The following is a 25,716-nucleotide window of genomic DNA, read 5'->3' on the forward strand; positions in this document are numbered from 1 at the left end:
ACAGGTATATCATTTCAAATTAGCATCTCTTCAGTATTCAGCCCAGACACAAATCCAGTTGCAAATTCTAGCTCCACCATTTCTTAGCTCTGTGGTCCTGGGCCAGTTACTTAACCTCTCAGAATCTGTACTAGTAGAATATGGGTAATAGTATGCACTTCATGGGACTGTGGGATTAAGTGAGATAAATGTTTAAAATGCTTAGCACTAGACTGGCGTAGTGTCAGTTCATAATACATCTTGTCCAATATTGTTATTTGTCTTTTGGGGAGTTTTGTTTGTGAATCAAGTTGTTTACTAACACTTAGGGGTGAGGAGAAGGAAGCCATTTTGTGCAGAGGAGAGAGAGTGCAAAGGCTTCCGCCCTTCTAGCTGTCTGACTTCACTTAATTTCTCAGAGCCTCACTTGACAAAATCGGTAAAGGGAGATAATTAATGTAAGTCATCTCTCAGGACTTATGATTTGTAAACTGCAAAATGCAATAACAGTAGAAAAATGCTATTTCATTATAACCTCTGTCCTCATCAGTGCCACCCACGGTATGTTTTTTAGGAGAACCAGAATAACGACTCTAAAGGCATGTGTAGTCATTTCTCACCCTGGAAGATTATAGGAAGAGAATCTTTTCATGACCATGGTGGTGGTAGTAAGCCATTTTAGAAATACATTTTTACCCTCTTGTTGTTTGAAAACAAAGTAAGAAGCCGGTTGCTTCCTATCTGAAGCCCTGTCTGCCTGTCCTCATGAGCCATTAGGCTCAGCTAAATATGTCCCTGGCCAGTATGTGAATAATCCCCACTGGTTCTGAGACCTCCATCCACCACTGATGTGACATTCTTTGTGTTCAAATGTCTAGCTGACGTCTGATGCTTAAAACAGCCTATGCCTTCACCCCTCTCTGCATTGTCACAGCCTGTATCACCACTCTTAAAAGGCTATCGCAGGCACTCCCAGCACCAGTTGCTAACCGGCCTGCCCACTCTCCTCCCTGCCTGCTGCTGGCTGCCTTGAATGCCCGGTTCCCCAAGCTCCTTGTGGGTCTGACGAAGCAGGGACCATGTCTACCTTTGGCTACAGGAGAGGACTTAGCAAATATGAATCCATCGATGAGGACGAACTCCTGGCTTCCCTGTCAGCTGAGGAGCTGAAGGAGCTAGAGAGGGAGCTGGACAACATTGAACCTGATCACAGCCTCCCGGTGGGGATGAGGCAAAAGAGTCTGACCGAGAAAACCCCCACAGGGACATTCAGCAGAGAGGCGCTGATGGCCTATTGGGAAAAGGAGTCCCAGAAACTCTTGGAGAAGGAGAGGCTGGGGGAATGTGGAAAGGTAGGCTCTTGGATATTTTTCCTCAGCTATTCCCAATCCCCCAACCCCGAACCCAGGAATCTTTCTTATTTTTTTTCTAATTTTTCATTCCTCATCACTTTTCTTATAATCCACTTGCACCTGCTACTGAAAATTTTCTCAGGCTGAAATAGTCATCTAACTTTTATGACAACCTAATGGATTATATGAAAGATTCTTAGTTGGGGGGTCCCGTGATTGACAAGGATGGGATCTTCAAGAGGAAAATAATTCACAAGCAAAGCACGGGTTTAGATATTTTGCCAAACAAAAGTCTAATTTGAGTTATAAGTTAAGGATGTGGCATAATACTTGTTTATACATATATATATATATATGGCAATAACATAAATGTATACGGCAGCTAAGTAAATTTATTTTCGTCTATAAAGACAATAGTGGGTAATCTGTTGCTTGGACTGTGATGGTGGCTACGATAAACTAATTCCTTTTTCCAACACCAGGAAACATGGGGTGGTGAGAAATATATGGGGCTGAGAGTCAGGGGACCTTATTTCTTATTCCTGCTCTGCACCGAAGTTGTAAGACCTTGAACAGAGAGTCATTTCTGCAGAGTTCTCTTTCATATCAATGGAGGGTGTTCTTCAGACACCATTTTGAGATTTTTAGGTTAAAGACTTTCCTAAGAAAATGCATGTGTGCTTGTGTAAACATACAAAATTTTACATAGAATTTCAAAATGATGGCACACATTCTGAAACCCTCCTAAGGCTCCAGGTTAAGCATCCCTGCTAGGATGATCTCTAAGGTTCCTTCCTATTTTATAATGGTGATTCTGAGGCCGGAAAATGCATTTATATTAGGGTCAGGTCTATTAAGCTCTTGTTCTCTGCCCAGGAAATAGTTAATTTGAATTTGTCAAATAAATCATTCACAGCAGGAAGTTCAAAAGACTAAGCTCTGGAAAGATAGTTAAAGCAATAAGAATATAAAAATAACAAATTCCTGAATTTGTGGAAGAACACTGGTCAGGAGCAAGAGTTTAAAACCTGTGTGCTCTACTGGAATCATCTAAGATCAAAATGGCCTGAAGCCAATGGCAAGGCTTTCATAGTACTAATCCAGGAACTGTTAGATGATCTTGATGATAGAGTGTGTGGGCCACATTTGTAGCAAGATATGTGTGAGTTTTGTCCATGTCAATCATTGCAGAATGGGCCACCAGAATCAGGCCAGGGTTCGCCAAGGCCACAGTGGCGACCTGCATTGAGGGTCTGAAGGTGGTGGTGAAAAGGAAGGATACACAAAATGGGCCAGGATTTGGGTTGGTCAATTCTTCCACAAACGTAAGGTCTTTTTTTTTTTTTTTTTTTTTTGATGTGGAAATGTGTGTCTGAAATGTAGTCAAATATAGGAAGTATCACATTTTCCTAACAGTTCAAGACTTTCCCTAATAAAAAAGATTAAAATTGCCTCATAATATCTAGGACAGACAGCCACTGGAGTAATCACCCAACAAAGGCATTTTAATGTCATAACGTATTGAGATGAGTGGAAAACAAAGGACAAAGCCTGTTGTCAGCTGTTGATGAAACCCACCTGCTCCTGCCAAAGGTTTTGCTGATCCCTGAGCCCTGCCAATGGCTTATCAGCTCAATTAGAGAGGCTGTGTTGTTGATGAACTTTGATTCCTTTCTCAGCTACTTAACTTTTCTCCCGCTCCCCTTTCCCTGCTGGCAAGTTGTCTCCAGAGTCACAAGGAGTGCGGAGCAGAAGTTTGCCAGTGGAGGGTGTCAACCCATTCCAACTCCAGGAAAAAGCTCAGAGCAGCTGACTGGTGGGCGGGCGGGGGAAAGGGTGTGAAGAGCAGCTCAGTGTAGACCATGAGAAGGAGATGAGGGGTCATGCTTCCAGGCTGCTGTTGGCTGTAAATATTTATGAAAATCATGTTCAACACCTACTGAATGACAGCTTCTGCCCACCTGGACTCCCACAAACTTATCCTGCATTAAACATCTCCAAGAGGCCCTGGAGACCCAAAGGTCCAGCTCCCTGAGCTTGAGTATCTGCTGGGTGTCAGGCATAGGTGACAATAAGTACATTCACATTACTTCCCTGAACTCTCACCTTCTGGATGTGAGAAGTGAGACTGGGAGAGGTTAAGAAACTCACTTGAGATTAACAGCTTCTAGCTGAAATTCAAACCAAGTCCTGTTGGCACAAAGACTGCAGTTCTCAGAATGTGGGTACATCAGCATCGCCTGGGACCTTCCAACTCATTCTAGGGCTCCCCCAGACCAGATGAATGAAGAACTCTGGGAGTGGGGCCCAGCCCTGTGTGGCTTCTCCTGGTGCCCCTGGTGCTTTTGACATACCCTGTGGTTGGAGAACCGCTCAACTCTACTGCAGTTTCCTTGAGACTGTCTATCCCAGGGATTTAATGATTTGTCTAAAATCAACCAGCTCTTTTTGAGGCTTCCCTGGTAGCTCAGCAGTAAAGAATCTTCCTGCCAATGAGGGGGACATGGATTCGATCCCCGAGTGGGGAAGACACTCTGGAGAAGGAAATGGTAACCCACTCCAGTATTCTTGCCTGAAGAATTCCACGGACAGAGAAGCCTGGTGGGCTACAGTCCATGGGGTCACATCTTTGTGACCACATGTAGGACACGACTTAGTGACTAACACAACAAACAAAACCAGCTCTTTATGGGTAGAACCAGAACCAGAATGGGAAACCACGCTTACTGCCTCCTTCTTCATGTAATGGTGCCAGGGAAGTAATGAGGAGCAATGGCTGGCCACCCTCTTCTTGTTGCCGTATTTATTCCTTAAGTGTACCCATATTCGCTTCTCCCTATCTCCCCCTTCGGTGCCTCAAGCTTCCCTGCCTCACCCCACCCCTGACCTTTCCACCCCCATTCTTGCAAGTGTTAGTCAATCGTGTCCGACTCTTTGTGACCCCATGGACTGTAGCCCACCAGGCTTCTCTGTCCATGGGGATTCTCCCGGCAAGAAAACTAGAGCGGTTGCCATTCCCTTCTTCAAGGGATCATCCCAACACAGGGATAAAACCCAGGTTTCATGCACTGCAGTCAGATTCTTTACCATCTGAGCCACCAGGGAAGGCCTTGCAAGGATCTGGGTTAACTCCAGAGCAGTTGTAGATAAGTGATCTGGAACACTGCAGTCAGTCCAAATGAGAGAATTATTTTGAAAGTGGGCAGTGATTGCTTTAACATCATTCTTCCTTCTTCTCTGGATACCTTTCTCCCTTCTGCTGTTCTCTGAGATGTCCCCCAACTAGAGTGGCTAACCATCTTGGCTTGACTGGGACTGTGTAGATTTTAGAATGCAAAACTGTTTGCTGGAATACCTTTCAGCCCTGGGGCAAACCAAGACAATCAATCACCTTCCTCCCATCCACCCCATCTGTACTCTTCTCCGAGACCTCCCCTGACTCAGAGGCTGTTATGCTGTGTTGTATCAGTTGCTCAGTCATGTCCGACTCTTTGTGACCGCATGGACTATAGCCCGCCAGGCTTCTCTGTCCATGGAATTGTCTAGGCAAGAATACTGGAGTGGGTTGCCATGCCCTCCACCAGGGGGATCTTCCCAACCCAGGGATCGAACCCAGGTCTCCTGAATTGCAGATGGATTCTTTACCAACTGAGTCACAGGGAAGCCTGAGGCTGTTAACACCAGAGGCTGTTAACCAATGTCAATTTAGAGCTACTCAGTTAACAAATTTTACCGAGCCCCTACTACCTGCTGAGCACTGTGTGAAGCGAGAACAGACATGATCCTTTTTGTCACCCTGCAAACAGTTTTTTGGGAGAAAAAAACAAATAATTAAAGAGATACTTTATTGGAGGAGTTACAGCATCATGGGATCACATCACAAAGATAATTTGAGGAGATGTCAAAGAAGGCTTTCTGGAGGAAATGTCATTGAGATATCACAGGACAACTCATTGCTGGATAAGAGTTTCAGATATGATCTCTGCAAAGATATTTAAGAGAAAAACATTTCTTGCAGATAAAGCCTAAAGGTCTTTGAAAAACTAGAGGGGTACCATTTAACAGTGGTGTGACAGGCAGTATACCTTGAATTTTGAGACAGGCTCCTTTTCTCCAAATACTGAAACAGCTAAACACACACACACACACACACAGACACACACACACACACACACACACACACACACACACAGTGTCACTCTCCCTTCTGCTCCTGAACAAGTGAGTAAATTAAGACTGGACAAGCCATCCCAGGAGTGGCTGACCCCTTCCCCAGGCCATCACTTGGTGCCTGCCACTCCAAACAAGCGGATAACTGGAGGCTATTTTGTGACAGCAACTGGGCAAACAAACCTGGAGACCAGCGCAGTGTTTTCCAAAGCTCATTCCACGTGCCTCGGGCAGCAGGAGGCTGGGGTCAAAAACATTCCCATGTAGAAGGAAGAATTCTGGCTTTGGGGACAGGAAAGGGTCTCCGGGCTTTAGAGAAACTAAAGGATTAAAAAGATAGCATTAGGGAAAATTGGACTCTGTCAGCAATTGCCAGATTTTTATTTTATCAGAAAAGGTAGCGAGGCAAAGAATAAAGGGGGGGGGGGGGGCTCAGCTGAACTTCTCAGTACAAAATCTTGTAAACAGGAAAGACCAAGATGAAGTGAAATTGTGTTTGACTGAAAGTTTTTCATAATTGATACCTGGTAAATAATTTAAGACCATCAGGCTGAGGCAGTGGCTTGCTTCAAAGATTTTTCTACTGTTCTCTGCTGTTCCATGTGACGGTTGAAATGTAGTTAGTGCCAAAGGCAATTACTTTCCCACCTCATGCCTTCTGAAGTCCCATCTCATTTAACCCAGTGATAACATGAGATTTCAAGCTGATTTGCTGCAAAGGATGACCCAAATGAGTTTCTGCATAGAGATGAGCTTTGACCTGCTCCCTTGGTTTCTTTCCTCAGAAAAAAGACAGATAGAGCCTCAGCTTCCAGGTGGTGTGGTCTCTGAAACCCCATGCCAGGCTCTACTTAGAGGGAGGTGCCCAGCCTCTGTATGCCCTGACATAGGACATGGCAGAAGGCTCTGGGCTCACAGAGACTGTAGGAGGCGGACTGGAGGAAGAATTCCTCAACATTAAGAAAGGGAACCCAAGGATTTCCCTGATGGTTCAGTGGTTAAGACTTTGCCTTTCAATACAGAAGGTGTGAGTTGGATCCCTGGTCAGGGAGCTAATATCTCGCATGCCTCAAGGCCAAAAAGCCAAAACACAAAGCAGAAGAAATAACGGAACAAAATTCGATATGAAGGCTTTTAAAAAATGGTCCCCTCAAAAAAAATCTTAAAGAAAAGAAAGGGAACTCATAAATGTGTTATGCATTTTTGTTGTCATTTGTATGTTTGGGATGGAGAAGTAAGGAAGGACAGAAGGGTGATTCCCCATGGGATGGCTGACTCTGCTAAACTGTAAGTAGACTAGAAGCCAAGTCATTCAGGAGAGGGAGTGAAGAGAATAAGAATGCGATCAAGGGTTTTCCAGAGCAGAAGCTCCTGCTTATTTGTTAAACATTGGCAAAATGATGGCAAACTCTTATTCCATCAACTGAATTCTGGATATTTATTTTGACGAATACAAAAAATTTCTGCAGAATACAGAAAAAACTGGTGAAAGTTATGCAAGGAAATGCTAACCCTGGTCACCTGAACTAGGGAGATTAGCTGCTGGAGACGAACTTTTTATTCTTAGAAAGTTTTGTCTTACTTGCTTGTGTGTTACTTTTTAAAGAATTTATTCAGATATAATTGACATATCACATCGTGTGAGTTTTAGAGGGACCACCGTGATGATCTGATGCATGTATATAATGCAAAACCAGGTGTTACTTTTGTAAAATGTAACAATGTGCTTAAAACGGCAAACCTCATGAGGATACTCTGCTCTTCAGGTTGCAGAAGAGGACAAAGAGGAGAGTGAGGAAGAGCTTGTCTTTACAGAATGTAACAGTGAGGTTTCTGAGGATGTATACACGGAAGAGGAGGACGAGGACGAGGACGAGGAGGAGGACAGCGAAGGAGAGGAAAGAACAGGTGCGAACGAGGAAGGGATGAACGGACCTGTGCATTCCGATAGTGTCCATTCTGACAACGCGAGGCCAAAGACATTTAAAAGTCAAATCGAAAACATACATCTGACTAACGGCCACGGTGGAAGGAACACGGAGTCCCCCCCAGCTGCCATTCACCCCTGCGGGAACCCCACAGTGATCGAGGATGCTCTGGAAAAGATTAAAAACAACGACCCCGACACCACGGAAGTCAATCTGAACAACATCGAGAACATCACTTCGCAGACCCTCGCCCGCTTCGCCGAGGCCCTCAAGGCCAACACGGTGGTGAAGACCTTCAGCCTGGCCAACACGCGCGCCGACGACAGCGCGGCCAAAGCCATCGCGGACATGCTCCAGGTCAACCGGCACATCACCAGCGTCAACATCGAGTCCAACTTCATCACGGGCAAGGGCATCCTGGCCATCATGAGGGCGCTGCAGCACAACCCCGCGCTCACCGAGCTGCGCTTCCACAACCAGAGGCACATCATGGGCAGCCAGGTGGAGATGGAGATCGTCAAGCTGCTGAGGGACAACACCACGCTCCTGAGGCTGGGCTACCATTTCGAGCTGCCAGGACCAAGAATGAGCATGACCAGCCTCTTGACCAGAAACATGGATAAGCAGCGGCAGAAGCGGATGCAGGAGCAGAAACAGCAGGAGGGATACGACGGAGGAGCCAACCTTAGGACCAAAGTCTGGCAGAGAGGCACGCCAGGCTCTTCACCCTACGCGTCTCCCAAGCACTCCCCCTGGTCGTCCCCCAAACTCCCCAAGAAAGTCCAAACTGTGAGGAGCCGCCCTCCGTCTCCCGCGGCCCCGCCCCCGCCTCCGCCCCCTCCCCCGCCCCCTCCCCCACCCCCACCGCCACCCCCTCTTGCTCCCCAAAGGCTGCCACCCCCGCCTCCGCCTCCCCCGCCTCCGCCCCCAGAGAAGAAGCTCATCACCCGCAACATTGCGGAAGTCATCAAACAGCAGGAGAGTGCCCAGCGGGCATTACAAAACGGACAGAAAAAGAAAAAAGGGAAAAAGGCTAAGAAACAGCCAAACAATATCCTAAAGGAAATTAAAAATTCCCTGAGGTCGGTGCAGGAGAAGAAAATGGAAGACAGTTCCCGACCTTCTACCCCACAGAGATCAGCTCACGAGAATCTCATGGAAGCTATTCGGGGAAGCAGCATAAAACAGCTAAGGCGGGTAAGTAACCCAAGGGCAGGCAGGGGCGAGCACCTAGCATAGGAGTCAGCCTCCACCGCACTCGGGTACCAAATCACCTCTCTAACACTTATCAGTATACGCCGGAGCAGGCTGCCAAATCTGGAGCATCACGAGCAGCTCACTAGAGAGCACGTTTCTGTTTGAGAGATGCGCCTGGTCCACCTTCTTAGCATCTCATTCTTTTAAGGGCCAGGCTTATCTTAAGACATTTCAACCTAAAAAAGAAAAAAAAAATCCCAATTTCCTTAATAAGAAATCAGGGTATATGTCTCCAAAACAAATTCATCACTTGACAAAAATTTTACCACCGAGTTGCAAGTGATTGGACTTCCCTGGTGGCTCAGAGGGTAAAGCGTCTGCCTGCTATGCAGGAGATTCAATCCCTGGGTCAGGAAGATCCTCTGGAGAAGGAAATGGCAACCCACTCCAGTATTCTTGCCTGGAGAATCCCATGGATGGAGGAGTCTGGTGGGCTACAGTCCACAGGGTCACAAAGAGTCAGACACAGCTGAGTGACTTTTTCCTTTTCTTTCTTTTTTGCAAGTGACTTAACACTTAATTTATAATAAAAAAAAATTGAACATCACCCAGCAAAAATCTGGGTTTCCCAGGTGGCACTAGTGGTAAAGAACCCAGCTGCCAATGCAGGAGAGGTAAAAGACCTCTTGGGTTCAATCCCTGGGGAAGGTCCCCTGGAGAAGGGCATGGAAAGCCACTCCAGTATTTTTGCCTGGAGAATCCCATGGACAGAGGAGCCTGGCGGACCACAGTCCATATAGTTGCAAAGAGTTAAACACGACTGAAGCAATTTAGCACACACACACTCACAGCAATCTGAGTTCTTTCTGGAAAATACTGCTAAAGTCATACTCTACGGATATATTTTTCTTCGCTTTATCATTTGCATTGTTTTTATTAAAAGAGAATCCCCTATTTTTGTAGGTGGAAGTTCCAGAAGCTCTGCGATAAGCCTGATTTTTAGAAGAGGATGCAGAATTATTCAGTTGGTATTAGATAAAATGTATTGTGAGATGTTTCTAAAATACCTTCTTCAATTTGAGATGTTCTCTGACTTTAAAAATAGCCTCACCCATTAATTCCAAAGAGAATGTTAAGAAACTACCGGCATGTTTCTTCTGTAAATATGAAAATAAACTTCTTTTTTATGTCATGAGATTTGTATTGACAAGAAGCAGTTTATTTAAATATGTTGGATGTGTTGGTAACTCTGAGCTGTAATGAGTTCATGAAATGTGCTGTTATTTTTGTAATCCTAATAAATTTGGATTGAAGTTTTTTTTTTTTTTAAGCAAACTAATATTTTTTGTAAGTGGATAATCACATCTGTCAGGTGTGTATGTAACTTTGCTAAATATTAAACATATTACATTCTCACCCCAAAAGAGGTTTGGGTACTAAGCATTTGCCTTTGTTTCCTCATGTCTAAGAAAATATGATCAGAGCTCTCTCTAAAGGTCTGGAATCAAGAACCCTTTTAAAGGTCTTTTTGGTAGTGAGATACTAATAAAAGCTTGGGAAAAGACCCTGCTTGACCATTGTCATCCTGGAGACATGAATATTGGACCCATAAGGCTGATAGACACCCAGAAGTCATTCAATCATCTATAATTAAAGTTAACTATTTTGGGGGAAAAAATGGCAAATTAGAAAGTTTCTTGGTAGAGATGGAACAAGTGCTAAGGGAACACCTGGAAGATAGGCCCCCTGCATTCAGAGCTGTCTTGAGGGTAATGCTAAAGAGTCACCACTCAAGTCTCCTTTGAGCTCTCCCTGTGATAAGTTTTAGTTTAGGGCAGTGGTCCCCAACCTTTCTGGAACCAGGGACTGATTTCATTTAAGACAATTTTTCCATGGAAGGGGGTCGGGGAGGGGAAGATGGTTTCCAGATGATTCAAGAACATTAAATGTACTTTATTTCTATTATTATTACATCAGCTCCACTTCAGATCATCAGGCATTATATCCTGGAGGTTGGGGACCCTGAGTTTAGTGTGTCTCTGTACTCTGCCTACCTAATGGTGATATCAGTGTCCACTACACATATTCACGGACAAGGGTGCATGCATTTGCAATCATCCTACCCCATCTCTCTTTCATTCAATAAAGATCTGGATTTTCAGATAAGAGAAAGATCTGTCAGAGATTACCTTCATTCCACCTGATGCTGCACTCCAGCTTATGAAAGCTACAAATCTCTGCTAAAGTCCTCTGTATTATCTTTGATTAGCAATGTTTCCTTTGTGTCCTATAGAGCATGAGCTCTTGGGTCACCCATTTAATAATTGCTTCCTGGCTTTGTGTGGGGAGTGACTGACATTTTCTGAACTAAGTTGTATACTTTTCACAACATTAAAAGGTGCTCTTCCCATTTAATTCACAAGGAAAACCAGGTTCAGAGGGGCTGGGGATGCATGGGAGATTGTTCAGAAGCCCATGCATGCTCCTTCTGCATCACTGCATGTCTCTGCTTCCATCTGGACTGAGTCCTAAGGCTCCCTGTGCTTCGAAGGACAGTGGGAATGTCAGTTTCCTTTAGCAGTGACTTCAGTATTTTACCCCTTTTCATGAGTGTTCACAATTGTGCTTGTGAGTCCCTTGGACTGTAAGGAGATCCAACCAATCCATTCTGAAGGAGATCAGCCCTGGGATTTCTTTGGAAGGAATGATGCTAAAGCTGAATCTCCAGTACTTTGGCCACCTCATGTGAAGAGTTGACTCATTGGGAAAGACTCTGATGCTGGGAGGGATTGGGGGCAGGAGGAAAAGGGGACGACAGAGGATGAGATGGCTGGATGGCATCACTGACTCGATGGAGGTGAGTCTGAGTGAACTCCGGGAGTTGGTGATGGACAGGGAGGCTGGCGTGCTGCGATTCATGGGGTCGCAAAGAGTAGGACACGACTGAGCGACTGAACTGAACTGACTGTTGTGCAAAAATAAAAGCTAAAATATAGATTTTTAAAAGGCAAGCATGTGTGTGTGTGTAGTGAATTAGCGCAGAAAGCCAAGACTGACCTTCCTTTCCCCTGACCTCTGTGTGTGCATGAGAACAGGGCTTTTCTGAATGTGAAGAGCTTTCAGCTCCACCATGATGAAGCAAAGGAGTAAATGGTTGCTGATAAATAGATCCTTTGATAAAACCATGTATGCTGCTGCTAAGTCGCTTCAGTCATGTCAGACTCTGTGTGACCCCATAGACAGAAGCCCAACAGACTCCTCCATCCCTGGGATTCTCCAGGCAAGAACTTTGGAGTGGGTTGCCATTTCCAATGCGTGAAAGTGAAAAGTGAAAGTGAAATCGCTCAGTTGTGTCCGACTCTTAGCGACCCCATGGACTGCAGCTTACCAGGCTCCTCCATCCATGGGATTTTCCAGCAAGAGTACTGGAGTTAGGTGCCATTGCCTTCTCCAAAACCATGTATAAATCCCAGAAAAAAGGGAGTGTGCAGAGGTAAGAGGAAAAGGCTAGTTCCTGGGCTGCTAGGAGATGCTAGGCTGTGGGGACTGGCTCGGCCTTCTCACCAAATGAGAGTGTTTGGGAGACAAATATTTCCTCCTTCAGGTTGTGACCTTGCTGGAAATTTTTGGGCTTCGAGAGAGAGGAGCATGCACTGATAAGGCACTTAACAAAATGGAAATAAGCATCCAGATCCCCATACTCAACCTTCAAAACATTGTAAAGCCCCTAATAAGACAAGTATGATATAGTCAGACACTAAGTTGGCATATTTTTCGTTCAAGGAAAGCATTTTTAGAATGTGATTTCAGAAGACACCACTGGAGCCAAGCAAGGTGTCATGACTCTTCAGCACAGAACAGGAATCCCAAGTTCATCGTCCCTGCAAACTCACAGAGCTGGTATGAAAGCTAGCTAGTTCATCCGCTATAAAGAGCATTCAGCTCACTGGGAGAGGGGCTGTCCAAGACCAGATGGAGTGTTTAGACCATGATTTATATCTGCACATTAATCTCTTAAAGTACACCTCATCCTGGTTGAAACAGGGCCAAAATGCTGAGTCTCACTCTGCGTCTGGAGCCCTGCTGCCACAGGTATTCAATAACTCAGTGTCAGCAGGATCGTGATTTAATACCTGCCCAGATGCAGTTGCTCCAAGTGAGGGAGAGGAAGAGGTAAAAACAGACTGCAGTGCATGATTGAGAGGCACCATAGACAGGGGTAAATCGATATGTTCTTGAAAAGACCTCTTAACTACTTCCTTCGTGAGAAGGTCACACTGTCTTTTCTTTGTTTCTCTGAGGTTTGGAAGGTGGGTTTTGTTTTCATCAGTCGTCAAATAGTAGACGTAAAAGTCAAAGACCTGACCTAAGAATTACAAAACTCAGAAATATTGCACTGATACTGAGGCACTGAACTTTCACAACTGTTCTCTGAGTGCCTGCCACGTTCCAAGTACTTCTGGACACCGAGCATGTGCAGTGAACAAAGGAGATAAAACTGCCTGTCTTCATGTCACTTACAAGTCGAGGGGAGGGACCTGACACCATTCCTTCAGGCACTGTGTGCCTATCAGGTGCCTCCTGTGGTTGAGGCTCTCTGCCTGATGCTGGGGAGATCAAGTTGAATTAGAAAGTGTCTTTTACACAGATGTGTATAACAGACTTTTGGACTCAGAGGGAGAGGGAGAGGGTGGGATGATTTGGGAGAATGGCATTCTAACATGTATACTATCATGTAAGAATTGAATCGCCAGTCTATGTCTGACGCAGGATACAGCATGCTTGGGGCTGGTGCATGGGGATGACCCACAGAGATGTTATGGGGAGGGAGGTGGGAGGGGGGTTCATGTTTGGGAACGCATGTAAGAATTAAAGATTTTAAAATTTAAAAAAAAAGAAAAAGAAAAAAAGAAAGTGTCTTTCACTTCCAAACAGTGAGGACCCTCGTTCCTTCCAGAATTTTCAGTAGGTAAAGAGTCCTTTGTGAGCACTGAGGAAGCCTAATCTTCTAAAACTGGTGTTAGCAAATTTCTATAAAGGGCCAGAGATATTTAAAATATTGTATAACATATTTAAACATTTTAGATTCTGTGGGCCACTTGGTCTCTGTCACAACTACCCAACCCTGCCATAATAGGGTGAAAACAGCTACAGATAATATGCAAATGAATGAGCATGTCTGTGTTCGACTACAACTTATTTGTAGACACTAGAATTCAAATTTCATGGAATTTTCATGCGTTGTTCATATTCTTCTTTTGATCATTTTTTCAACCATTAAAAAATGTTGAAACTCTCTTTAGTCTGCAGACCGGACAGTAGAAGAATTGGATGGATTTGACTTGTGAGCCAGCCACTGTTTACCATAGACCCTTGACCATAAGCAGATAAGAGGTCAAGAAAAGCTTCTCAAGGAAGGTGACACTTGTTTTAGAATTTTAAAGAATGGAGAAGACACCAGGCTGAAAAACAAATCAAATGGTAGGGGTGATGAATGAGGAGAGACATTTAAAATAACCTAAATATCCAAGTTATTACAATTGCTTAAATAAAATACAGTAGGGTATTACAGGGTATTACAGAAAAAATACAGGGTATTATAGAAAATAGAAAATCATAGGGTTAATGTCATGCTATAAAAAGCAAGAATTTGGTGAAGAGTTAATATTTCAGTCTTTCTTCTAGTATTGACAGGCTTTGTGGATTAAGAATAGTACTAGTATTTAGTTTCTGTATGGTCTTTAACAAAAGTAGTATGTGATCATTAAGACAAATTAGAATATACTGATAAGGCAAAAAACATAAAAATCTCCACAATCTCACCCATGCAGAATTACTGACAACCCTTTAGTACATCCTTTTAGATCCTTCTTAATGCATATTTAAACACACATATAACTTACATACCATCGCGTAACCTACTGTATTTTATTTAAGCAGTTGTAATAACTTGGATATTTAGGTTATTTTGATTAGAATGCTAATTTGGAATTTGGTTTGTTCCAACTTATCTTTTTGAGTCATTCTAACATTCAGCTTTTCTGAAAAACCCTTAGAAGAAATGACTGTCTGAAAAAAAAAATCACAGCTGAGAAGCCATCCCCCAGTTAGACAAGGGTTTGTGAGTACACCATCATTATGGTACACCAAAACTGGAAATTAGGTTTCAACCAAACTGTCCTGTTTACCAGCTTTCTCTCTGTCAAATCATATGCCTATCTGAACCACAGAGGCATGCCTTGGTAAGACAAATTTCCAAAAGTCCATAAAATTATCTATGTCTGAATAAAAAGGCTGGAAGGGTCTAAGAGCCACAATAGTATGCCCTGAACAACTCAGCGTAAGCTAAAGAATGGGGATTCATTCTGAGGGTCCTAGCAAGCATCAAAGAATTGCAAAAAGCGTGACATGATGTTTGTACAACTTTGCAAAAATATGGCTTTGGCCACCTGATACGAAGAGCTGACTTCATTGGAAAAGACCCTAATGCTAGGAAAGGAGGAGGGCAGGAGATGGCGGAAACAGAGGACAAGATGGTTGGATGGCATCATTGACTCAATGGACATGAGTATGAACAAGGAGACAGCAAAGACAGGGAAGCCTGGCAGGGCAGTCCATGGGGCTGCAAAGAGTTGAACGTAACTGAGCAACTGAGCAACAGCAACTGAGAGGAGAATGGACTCGGTGAGGCCCAGGCTGGTGGTAAGAAGACCAGTAAGGAGACTGCTGCAATGGTCTAGGAAGGAAGCAATCCAGACAGACTGTGAACACTGTAGGTATGAAGACATCAGAACAGATAAAGCAGAGACTGAGAAAGCACGCACTCCACAGAATTTAGTGACTGATTAGATGAAGGGAGGCAGGGGGCAACAGAAGAGAGGTGTGCAGGTTGACACGTCCAGGCTGGGCTGTTTGGGTGGACAGTCGTGCCACAAAATGGGAGAACAGGATACAGCAAGTATCGGAGGAAGAAGATACGTTCAGTTTTAAATAGTGTTGTGTCTGAGGTACCTGTCCGTTTGAAAGTAGTGATCATGGGGAAGGTAGGTTTGTGCTAGAAATAAGGATTTGCGGGGTTGAGTATGAGTAGCACTTAAAGATGGGGGTTTGGAGGAGGTCACTCCGAGAAAAGGGCAGAGGCTGAGTATGTCTTAAGAAAAGCCAGAGGAGAGTCAGGTGGCAAAGCAGAGAGTTGTGCTAAGGAAGGGCCAGTTGGCAGCACAAAATGCCTCAGCGTGTTCCTGAGCTCAAAGGCGATCATTCGAACTGGTGCTCTTGGGGGGAGCAAGTCCACGGCAGCCGTGAAGATGGACATCAGGTTGGAGGGGTAGAGTGCGGTAACGCTATCACGAGGATGGCAACTGTACACAATGCTTCAGAAAATGGATATGCTCCTCTTGAGGAGGGTCGGAGTGTCCACAAACCTCAGAATTAAAGGTCACATATTCCTGGTATGTCATTATATTGCATTATATTATATACATTGGGTTGGCCAAAAAGTTTATTTGGGTTTTTCTGTACCTTCTTATGGAAAAACTCAAACGAACATTTTTGGCCAACCAGATGTATTTACATACGCAAGTATCTACTATAATTTTTACCTGATGTGAGAAAATCTTATTTATATATAATGTTTACATGTTTAAGTATAAATACATGTATATATCATGTGCATATTTTTCCTCATGCAAATAAAAATGACATATATGTGTGCATATGATGTGATGTGGCGTTAGTCACTCAGTCGTGTCTGACTCTTTGTGACCCCGTGGACTGTAGCCCGCCAGGCTCCTCTGTCCTTGGGATTTTCCAGGCAAGAATACTAGAGTGGCTAGCCATTGCTTTCTCCAGGGGATGTCTCCAACCCGGGAATTGAAGCCGGGTCTCCCACAGTGCAGGCAATTCTTTACCATCTGAGCCAGCAGGGAAGACTGTATGTGCCGTACACATGTATTTAATAGTCAAGATAAAGTTAACTGGAAACCTCAGTGCACCTCCGTGACAGTCCAAAGAGTTCCGAGAATTCCTGGGATGAAGGGGTAGGGGCGAGAGGCTTATCTGCTCATGGTTGTCTCTGGCTCCCATGCACCAAGCATGCCTCTTTGCAAACCTATGGTTGCCTGGCCTATTTCAGTCGACAGTGACCTAATGTGACGATAGACCTGTGACAATCAGCCCTCTTTCTTGGTTTCCACAGGCTGGACATTACATGAAAATTTGGGAAATGAAGGAAAGGTTGTTGTTACAGTGACTCAGTGACTTCAAGCATGAGATGTTAAAACAGTAACAGAGGGACTAACTCCCTATTTGAGATTTTCTCCCCCCACTGAAATTTTATACAACATGATAGTCTGTATTTTATTGTTAGTTTATCATTCCTTCTTCTTCTCTCCTGATTCGTCTTCGTTACTATCCTCCTACATCACTCCTGGGAGTTCCAAGTTCTTTTCACTCTGCTCTGCACAGCAAATTCAACTCTCTTCAACCCCTGCCCAAGAGCAGCTCCGGTTTACTTTTGCATATGCAAACTGATCAGAGTGAGGCAGATCAGAAGAAGCTTTAATTTAACAGGAGATTCCCTCAGGTTATGGCCATGAATAGAATTTCTCCTCTTAAAAATGTCATATCCTCTCCTTAACCACCATAAAAACCTTTGAGGAGTCACTCACAATCTGTTATCTGGACTGCTGCTTCTGAACTGGCTTTTTCCTAACCAGTTGCTTCCTAACTGATTTCTGTCTCCATTCTCCCTGGCCCATTTTTTCTCTACTTGCTTCACTGATATTTTTCCCAAATGCAATTTGTGATAATCCACATTCTACAGAATAAAGCTCAGCTCTCTTGGCCTGGCAAACGTGGCCCTGCTGATCTTTCATCCTCATCTTGAGGCAGGCAGTAGATGAGGCCCCCAAGGGTAAAGTGATTGGCAACTCATTCCCTATGGACCAAAATTCCAAGACAAAAATAGCAGGACAATTAAAATTGGGCCCTACCCAGACCACATATTTCTCATTCTCCAAGTCAGGAGATCTCCCCAACTATACATACTCAGGAAAGCTCCTTAGAGATCAAAATGAGAGTGATGTCAAGGGATGCTCTACCCATAGGCCTTTGTGGTATAATTCATCTTGGCTAAGAGTTGTGTGTGAACTCATGGGAGGATCCTGAGATACACCAAATATGTGCTGTGACTCAGGCAAACCAAAAGGATTGGCCAAAGGAAACCCGGAAGAAATGCTCCATAAAAGTAATTCAAACTGTCAAAAGGGTGCAACTCAGCAACTCTCTCTCTGAGATAGTTCTATTTACACATACTATACTTTTCCCAACTAATAAATACTTTCACTTGTTTCACTGTGTGTGTGTTAGTCACTCAGTCATGTCCAACTCTTTGCAATCCTATGGACTGTAGCCCTCCAGGCCCGTCTGTCTGAGGATTTTTTTTCCAGGCAAGAACACTGGGGTGGGTTGCCATTCCCTTCTCCAGGGAATCTTCCTGAACCAGGGATCAAACCCCGGTCTCCCGCATTGCAGGAAGATCCTTTACCATCTGAGCTGTCAGAGATTACTTTCTGTCTTAGTGGGAATTCTTTTCTGCAAAATCAAAGGGCCAGGTGCCCTGTCACAGACCACCGGCCTAGTGGCTAGGATCTGGTATTCTCATCACCATGACTCAGCCTCAATCCTTGCCTGGGAACCCAAGCCCAGCCTCAAGTCATTGTAGACCGAGACCACCCAAGATCAATCTGTCCTCATGCTCCCCATGCTTAAGCAGTTCACTGAATCAGTGATGCCCCCTCTTGACACACACCTTTCACAGACCATCAATCTGCCTGGAATTCCCTTCCCACTCTCTACATCTAGGGACCACCTACTCATTCTTCAGCAGACCTTGAAAGATGAGTCACTTATTGCACCAAGGAGATGGGGATAGGGGCATCTTTCAAAGGAGATCTATTCTTTTCCACACTCTCCCTGGGTGACCTCATCCAAAGTCTCATCTTTAAATTCCACTCTTACCACATGATGCCCAAATTCTTACCTCCAGGACAAATACCACCCTTATGATTCTAAATCTACTCTTTTAAAAGAACAAGCGCCCAGACACAGAGTATATAAGGCTGAACTCATCTTCTTCCTCCATCATCTACCCCTCTTGTATTCTGCATTCCACAGTCTCAGCCTTGCATTATATATGCTATCTGTGTAGATGTCTTAATCTTCCTGCTCACCTACTGGATTCTATATCCTAGAGATCAGGGACTTTATCTTACCTTCATTGCTAATAAACAGCAAGCACTCAATACATACAAATTGGTGGAGATGATTAGCTGTTCAGCAATGAAGAGACAGTGTGATTGTATATCCTCGCCATTCCTCCCCAGGTGGCTAAAGGGTAATGAGGAACCCAAAATGATAGTGGCTGAGAAAGGAAGTGTAGAGGCAAGATTTATCCCAGGGTCTATGACAGGGTGGGGCTTCTCTGGTGGCTCAGTGGTAAAGAATCTGCCTGCCAATGCAGGAGACAGGTTCGATAGCTGGATAGGGAAGATCCCCTGGAGAAAGAAATGGCAACCTACTCCAGTATTCTTGCCTGGAAAATCCCATAGACAGAGAAATGTGGCTTGCTACAGCCCATGGGATAGCAAAGATTTGGACTGAACGACCAAACCACTACGACCACTCATGACAGGGCAGGACCTACATGTGGAGACTAGGAGCTCCAAGGATGGCATCTCTAGGGAGCAGCCAAAGGTGGGCTGTCTGTTTGTGTGCATGGCAGGACCAGAGCTCTAAGAATATCTGCATCCACTCTTGCTGGCTCTCTCCCCTTGAAGTCTCACTCTACCTTCTCCTGTGGGATCACGGATCTGTGCTCAGGATACAGTCATGAGTGTTTGGGTGAGCTGAGGACTGACAACTGGAAAACAGAAGTCTCGTTCTCTAAATAAACCATCCTGAGGTCAAATTTGTATAATCCTTAACCCCCTAACATTGAATTCATTAGACAAATTCGCACTCCGAAGCTGAAGTCTTTACTTTGATCTATTATCTGCTTGTTCATTGGCTATTCTGCACTAATTTTCAGATGACTAATCACTTGTCTCAGATTGAAACCTTGTGTAATTAGCCATGTAGGCTTTATGACAAGTTCAGCAGCTTCTTAGCAACACAACTCTTGTGGTTATATGTTTAGAAGTTTTAAAAATTAGGTATGTATTTGGAAAGTCTGGTCAACTCTGATAAAAATCCTGTTATCAGTAGCACCAACTGTTAAATTTTTTCTCTTCCTGAATGAAATCTCAGTTGATGCAACTGTGTAGTCCTTGTGTAATCGTTAAGTTGTGTCTGACTCTTTTGCATCCCCAGGGACTGTAGCCCACTTGGCTCCTCTGTCCATGGAATTTTCCAAGCAGGAATACTGGAGTGGGCAGCCGTTTACTCCTCCAGAGGATCTTCCCAACCCAGGGATCTGAACCTGCATCTCCTGCATTGCAGGCGGATTCTTTACCTCTGAGCCACCAGTGAAGTACATAAACACAAAAATGATCTAAAGGCAGACTCAGATTACAGTTTGGAAGTTTCCCTTCCTGCATTTCTCAAGCATCAGTTCCCCTCCAAGTTGGGGCTGGGTGGCAGCCGCACTTAACATACACGTGAACCAATAATCCAACAAACGGCAGCTGGAGAAACTCTTTACACTGGAGGAAAATTGGGAAAATTAAGCTTTTATTTTTATTTTTTTGACATTTAAAGGAAGTGTCAGAGGGAAACTACATTCACTTATATGTATTTGTGAACGTCTTTCTGGCAGATATACTTTAATCTGCAGCTCTTTATCATCATTTTCAGCTGGGGGGGGGGTGTACAGAATATGCAGGAAACCACCAGAAAACTGAAAATAACACAGTCAGGAGGAGCATGAGCAGACTCTCCAATGCATATATTTATTTTTCTCTGAATGCTGTGAAGACTTTTCGGTGACTCTTCTCTGAGACACTTGTAGAAAGTAAAACAACTGTAACAAGAAACCTGACCATCAAAACCTATGGGGATGGTATCTATGCTTTTACCCCCAGGAGCTGTCATTAATATCAATAAAATTTGTTTTTTAAAATGTGAATTATTTTTAAAAGAAGCTAAAGAATAAAAGGCAAAACAAATCCAGCTTCTTCTCCATGTATGATCGTCATAAGTTAAAAGTCACCGTGGGGTGAAAAGATATGAAATCAATGAAAAAATGCTTAAAGAAAGAGACACATTGACAGAGGTTACTTGAAATTCAGAGACAGGATTCTGAGGTAATTCCAAATAAATTCTTGTGTAATCATTTATTAAGCATTTGGGGTGACTCAAATCACTTGTAATCATTTATTAAGCATCTGGGATTATTAAGCATGCCAGTTACCTAAGCTAACATTTAAATGGAAAAAAAAATATTTTGATGGTGATGGGAGGAGGAATGGGAATTGGGGATGAGCAAACAAAAAAATGACAAAGATTCTATTCATGAATACTCCAAAGTCTGAGGCTGTAGTAATCTCAAAACTTGCTTTGGTTTTCTTTAGTGGCTGCTGGTTTAGCTGTATGATTGCAACATATTTTTTTTCTCTCTTTTTTTAATAGCATATCTAAGAACAAAACTAGTGAAGGTGATGAAATTCCTAAAAGATGATGCTGTGAAAAGTGTTGCACTCAATGCCAGCAAATTCGGAAAACTCAGCAGTGGCCACAGGACTGGAAAATGTCCGTTTTCATTCCAATCCCAAACAAAGGCAATGCCAAAGATGTTCAAACTACCACACAGTTGCACTCATCTCACATGCTAGAAAAGTAATGCTCAAAATTCTCCAAGCTGGGCTTCAACAATACGTGAACTGAGAATTTCCAGATGTTCAAGCGGGATTTAGAAAAGGCAGAGGAAACCAGAGGTGAAATTGCCAACATCCACTGGATCACAGAAAAAGCAAGAGAGTTCCAGAAAAACATCTACTTCTGCTTTATTGACTATACCTAAGCCTTTTACTGTACGGATCACAACTAACTGTGGAAAATTCTTAAAGAGATGGGAATACCAGACCACCTTACTTGCCTCCTGAGAAATATGTATGCAGGTCAAGATGCAACTGTTAGAACTGGACGTGGAACAACAGAATGGTTCCAAATAGGAAAAGGAGTACGTCAAGTTCGTATATTGTCACCCTGCTTATTTAACTTATATGCAGAGTACATCATGCAAAATGCAGGGCTGGATGAAGCACAAGCTGGAATCAAGATTGCTGGGAGAAATATCAGTAACCTCAGTTATGCAGATGATACCACCCTTGTGGCAGAAAGCGAAGAACTAAAGGCCCTCTTGATAAAAGTGAAAGAGGAGAGTGAAAAAGCTGGCTTAAAACTCAACATTCAAAAAACGAAGATCATGGCATCTGGTCCCATCACTTCATGGGAAATAGATGGGGAAACAGTGGAAACAGTGAGAGACTTTATTTTGGGGGGCTTCAAAATCACTGCAGGTGGTGACTGCAGCCATGAAATTAAAAGATGCTTGCTCTTTGGAAGAAAAGTTATGACCAACCTAGACAGCTATTAAAAAGCAGAGATGTTACTTTGCCAACAAAGGTACGTCTAGTCAAGGCTATGGTTTTTCTAGTAGTCATGTATGGATGTGAGAGTTGGACTATAAAGAAAGCTGAGCGCCAAAGAATTGATGCTTTTTATTGTGATGTTGGAGAAGACTGTTGAGAGTCCCTTGGACTGCAAGATCAAACCAGTCGATCTTACAGGAAACCGGTCCTGAATAATCACTGGAATGACTGATGCTGAAGCTGAAACTCCAATACTCTGGCTACCTGATAGGAAGTACTGACTCACTGGAAAAGACCCTGATGGTGGGAAAGATTGAAGGCAGGAGAAGGGGATAACAACAGAGGATGAAATGGTTGGATGGTATCACTGACTCAACGGACATGAGATTGAGCCAGCTCTGGGGGTTGGTGATGGACAGGAAAGCCTGGTATGCTGTAGTCCATGGGGTTGCAAGGAATCGGACATGACTGAGCGACTGAACTGAACAGTGTGACAGCATTTCCCTCTGGGTCTTCGCATTGCAAAAGCAGAACAATGCCAAGCCTTCTACATTTGAGTAAAGATAATGGAGTAATATTTTAATTGTTTATTCAGATCATTACTGGTGTCAGTGCTCTTAGGAGACAGATAACTATAGTGGTTTAGGGTACATCTTTTGTATTAAGTCAGACCTAAGTCTGATGCTCAGCTCTGCCATCTACTATTTGTATGTGTTAGCCACTCATCATGTCCAACTCTTTGCAACCCCATGGACTGTAGCACACCAGGCTTCTCTTGTCTGTGGGATTCTCCAGGCAAGAATACTAGTGGGTTGCCATTCTCTTTTCCAGGGGATCTTCCCAACCCAGGGATTGAACCCAGGTCTCCTGCATTGCAGACAGATTCTTTACCAGCTAAGCCACCAGAGAAGCCCCGATTTACTATTTAACTTTGTGCCAATTGTTTAACTCAACTTTGCATTTGCTTGACTAAAAAATTGGAATAATAACTCTTTCATGTAAAACATTTCATGTCATGCCCAGCTGACTAAGTATTCCAGTGAATAGTGGTTAGTATTAATATTATGGGGCTTCCCAGGTGGCGCTATTGGTAGAGTCTGCCTGTCAGTGCAGGAGATGCAAAAGATGCAGGTTTGATCCCTGGGTCGGGAAGATCCTTTGGAGTTGGAAATGGCCACTCCAGTATTCTTGCCTGGAAATGATGGGTCCCTTTAAACCTGATTTTTCTCAGCATCTCAGTGATGAAAGGTCTGGCAGTGGCGAAAGCACAGCCAAGGGGCTTCTGGAAGCCCCTTTACTGGCTTCACCATTATCATCAAAAAGTGGTTTGGTCTGAACTAGCTGGGTGCTCACATTTCAGTACCCTCTGCAGACAGGAGACAGGGCCAGCGGATGCCTCGCTGAGGAAGTTAGAAATCAATCTACATTGGGAATTGCAAGCAAGTGTTGACAGTGCCCTCTGGGGACAGTGTTTATTAGAAAAACATTTGTGTGGGCAGGTAATGTACTCCCCATACAAAGCAGAACCAATACTTGAAGGTGTTCTTCCCACCTTCCCCCTCTTTTTGGCCACAAGATCTTATTAATAGTTCCCCAACCAGGGATCAAAGCCACACCTCCTGCAGTGGAAGTGTAGTCTTAACCACTGGACCACCAGGGTAGTCCTTACTTGAAGGTGTTCTTGATATCATGAATACTTAGAAGAAGCCAACTTCCACTGTGCATCCCCAAGTCCCAATAATACCTCACAAGTTTCAAGAACTCACACATACAAAACCAAGTCCTCTTCTGTGCATTTTATACTCCCTAGCTAGCCCTCTTGGTTACCAATTATTATTTTCTGTCATGGGGGAGGGATGACTGGAACCATACAACAATAGCAAAAAATTGGGTTGGATCATTTCCAGGAGAGGTGAGCAGAATAGAGGCTGTTGCTTTGAGTCAGAGAAAAAAGTAAAGCTAGAGGACGACTTAAGGGGACAATGCTTTCAGGAGAAGCAGTAACTGAAGACTGGGAAGCAGCCTCGTAATTTTCTGAAACCTGTTGCTTCTTCCCGGTTCCTATTCAACATTGTGTAGTAGTTTCTATCTTTGGGGAAGATGCTGTAAAAAAAAAAAAAAAAAAAGCCATTGGGAATTAAGGCATGGAAACCAAAACTTGGGGAAAAGGTTTCTATATTTTGATCTTGACATAGCATCAATTTTGCTTCTCCAGACTTGTCAGAACAATTCTCATGAGTTGATATCATTGTTAAAGTATGAAGAATTCCACGGACAGAATATCCTGGCAGGCTACAGTCCCATGGGGTGGCAAAGAGTCTGACACAACTGAAACAACTTAGCAAGCACACACACTTTCTATTTCTAGTTGCATCAAGGTAACAAACTACAAAAACCTACTAGGGATCTGGCAGACAGGGTTGAGATGGAAGCCTGATCTCTCAATGGGTCTTAAAATTATATGGTCACATGAATTTAGTCTATTACCCTAAGGTAGAAATATATTAATACATGGCATGAGAGATTTATCTTGAGGCCTACTTCCAAATTACAGTAACAACAATCATTTAAAATAGTTTGGTTTATAAACACCAAGGTTCTAATGTATAGCATAGGGAACTATATTAATATCGTATAATAAATCATAATGGAAAAAATATTACAAAAGACTGTATATATGTGTATAACTGAGTCACTTGGCTGTAAAGCAGACTGGTATAACATTGTGAATCAACTATATTTCAATAAAAATGAAAAATATAATAGATAATAAGAACTTACTATATAGCACAGGGAATACTACTTAAAACTCTGTAATGAACAATATGGGAACAGAATCTTAAAAAGAATGGATATATGTATATGTATACTCACACACTAGCAAAGTAATGCTCAAAACTCTCCAAGCTAGGCTTCAATAGTATGTGAATCAAGAACTTCCACATGTTTAAGCTGGATTTAGAAAGGCAGAGGAACCAGATATCAAATCGCCAGCATCCACTGGATCATCAAAAAAGCAAGAGAGTTCCAAAGAAACATTTACTTCTGCTTTATTGACTATGCCAAATCCTTAAAAATTCTTTAAGAGATGAGAACACTAGACCACTTGACCTGACTCCTGAGAAATCTGAGTGCAGGTCAAGAAGCAACTTTTTTTTTTTTTTTTTAGTTTTTAATTTTTTTTAATTTTAAAATCTTTAATTCTTACATGTGTTCCCAAACATGAACCCCCCTCCCACCTCCCTCCCCATAACATCTCTCTGGGTCATCCCCATGCACCAGCCCCAAGCATGCTGTACCCTGCGTCAGACATAGACTGGCGATTCAATTCTTACATGATAGTATACATGTTAGAATGCCATTCTCCCAAATCATCCCACCCTCTCCCTCTCCCTCTGAGTCCAAAAGTCCGTTATACACAGCTGTGTCTTTTTTCCTGTCTTGCATACAGGGTCGTCATTGCCATCTTTCTAAATTCCATATATATGTGTTAGTATACTG

General features: G+C 43.4%; 1 protein-coding gene across 1 annotated transcript; it reads left to right on the plus strand.

Annotated features, from left to right (window-relative positions):
• Nucleotides 1–901: 901 nt before the first annotated feature.
• Nucleotides 902–10,050, plus strand: LMOD2 (leiomodin 2). Its single transcript, XM_069588291.1, has 3 exons — nt 902–1,331; nt 7,268–8,626; nt 9,590–10,050. Exons 1-3 carry the CDS (start codon nt 1,059–1,061, stop codon nt 9,614–9,616), a joined length of 1,659 nt encoding a protein of 552 aa, XP_069444392.1. The 5' UTR covers nt 902–1,058; the 3' UTR covers nt 9,617–10,050.
• Nucleotides 10,051–25,716: the final 15,666 nt, after the last annotated feature.

Source organism: Ovis canadensis, chromosome 4 (assembly GCF_042477335.2).
Source record: "Ovis canadensis isolate MfBH-ARS-UI-01 breed Bighorn chromosome 4, ARS-UI_OviCan_v2, whole genome shotgun sequence".
Lineage (NCBI taxonomy): Eukaryota > Metazoa > Chordata > Mammalia > Artiodactyla > Bovidae > Ovis > Ovis canadensis.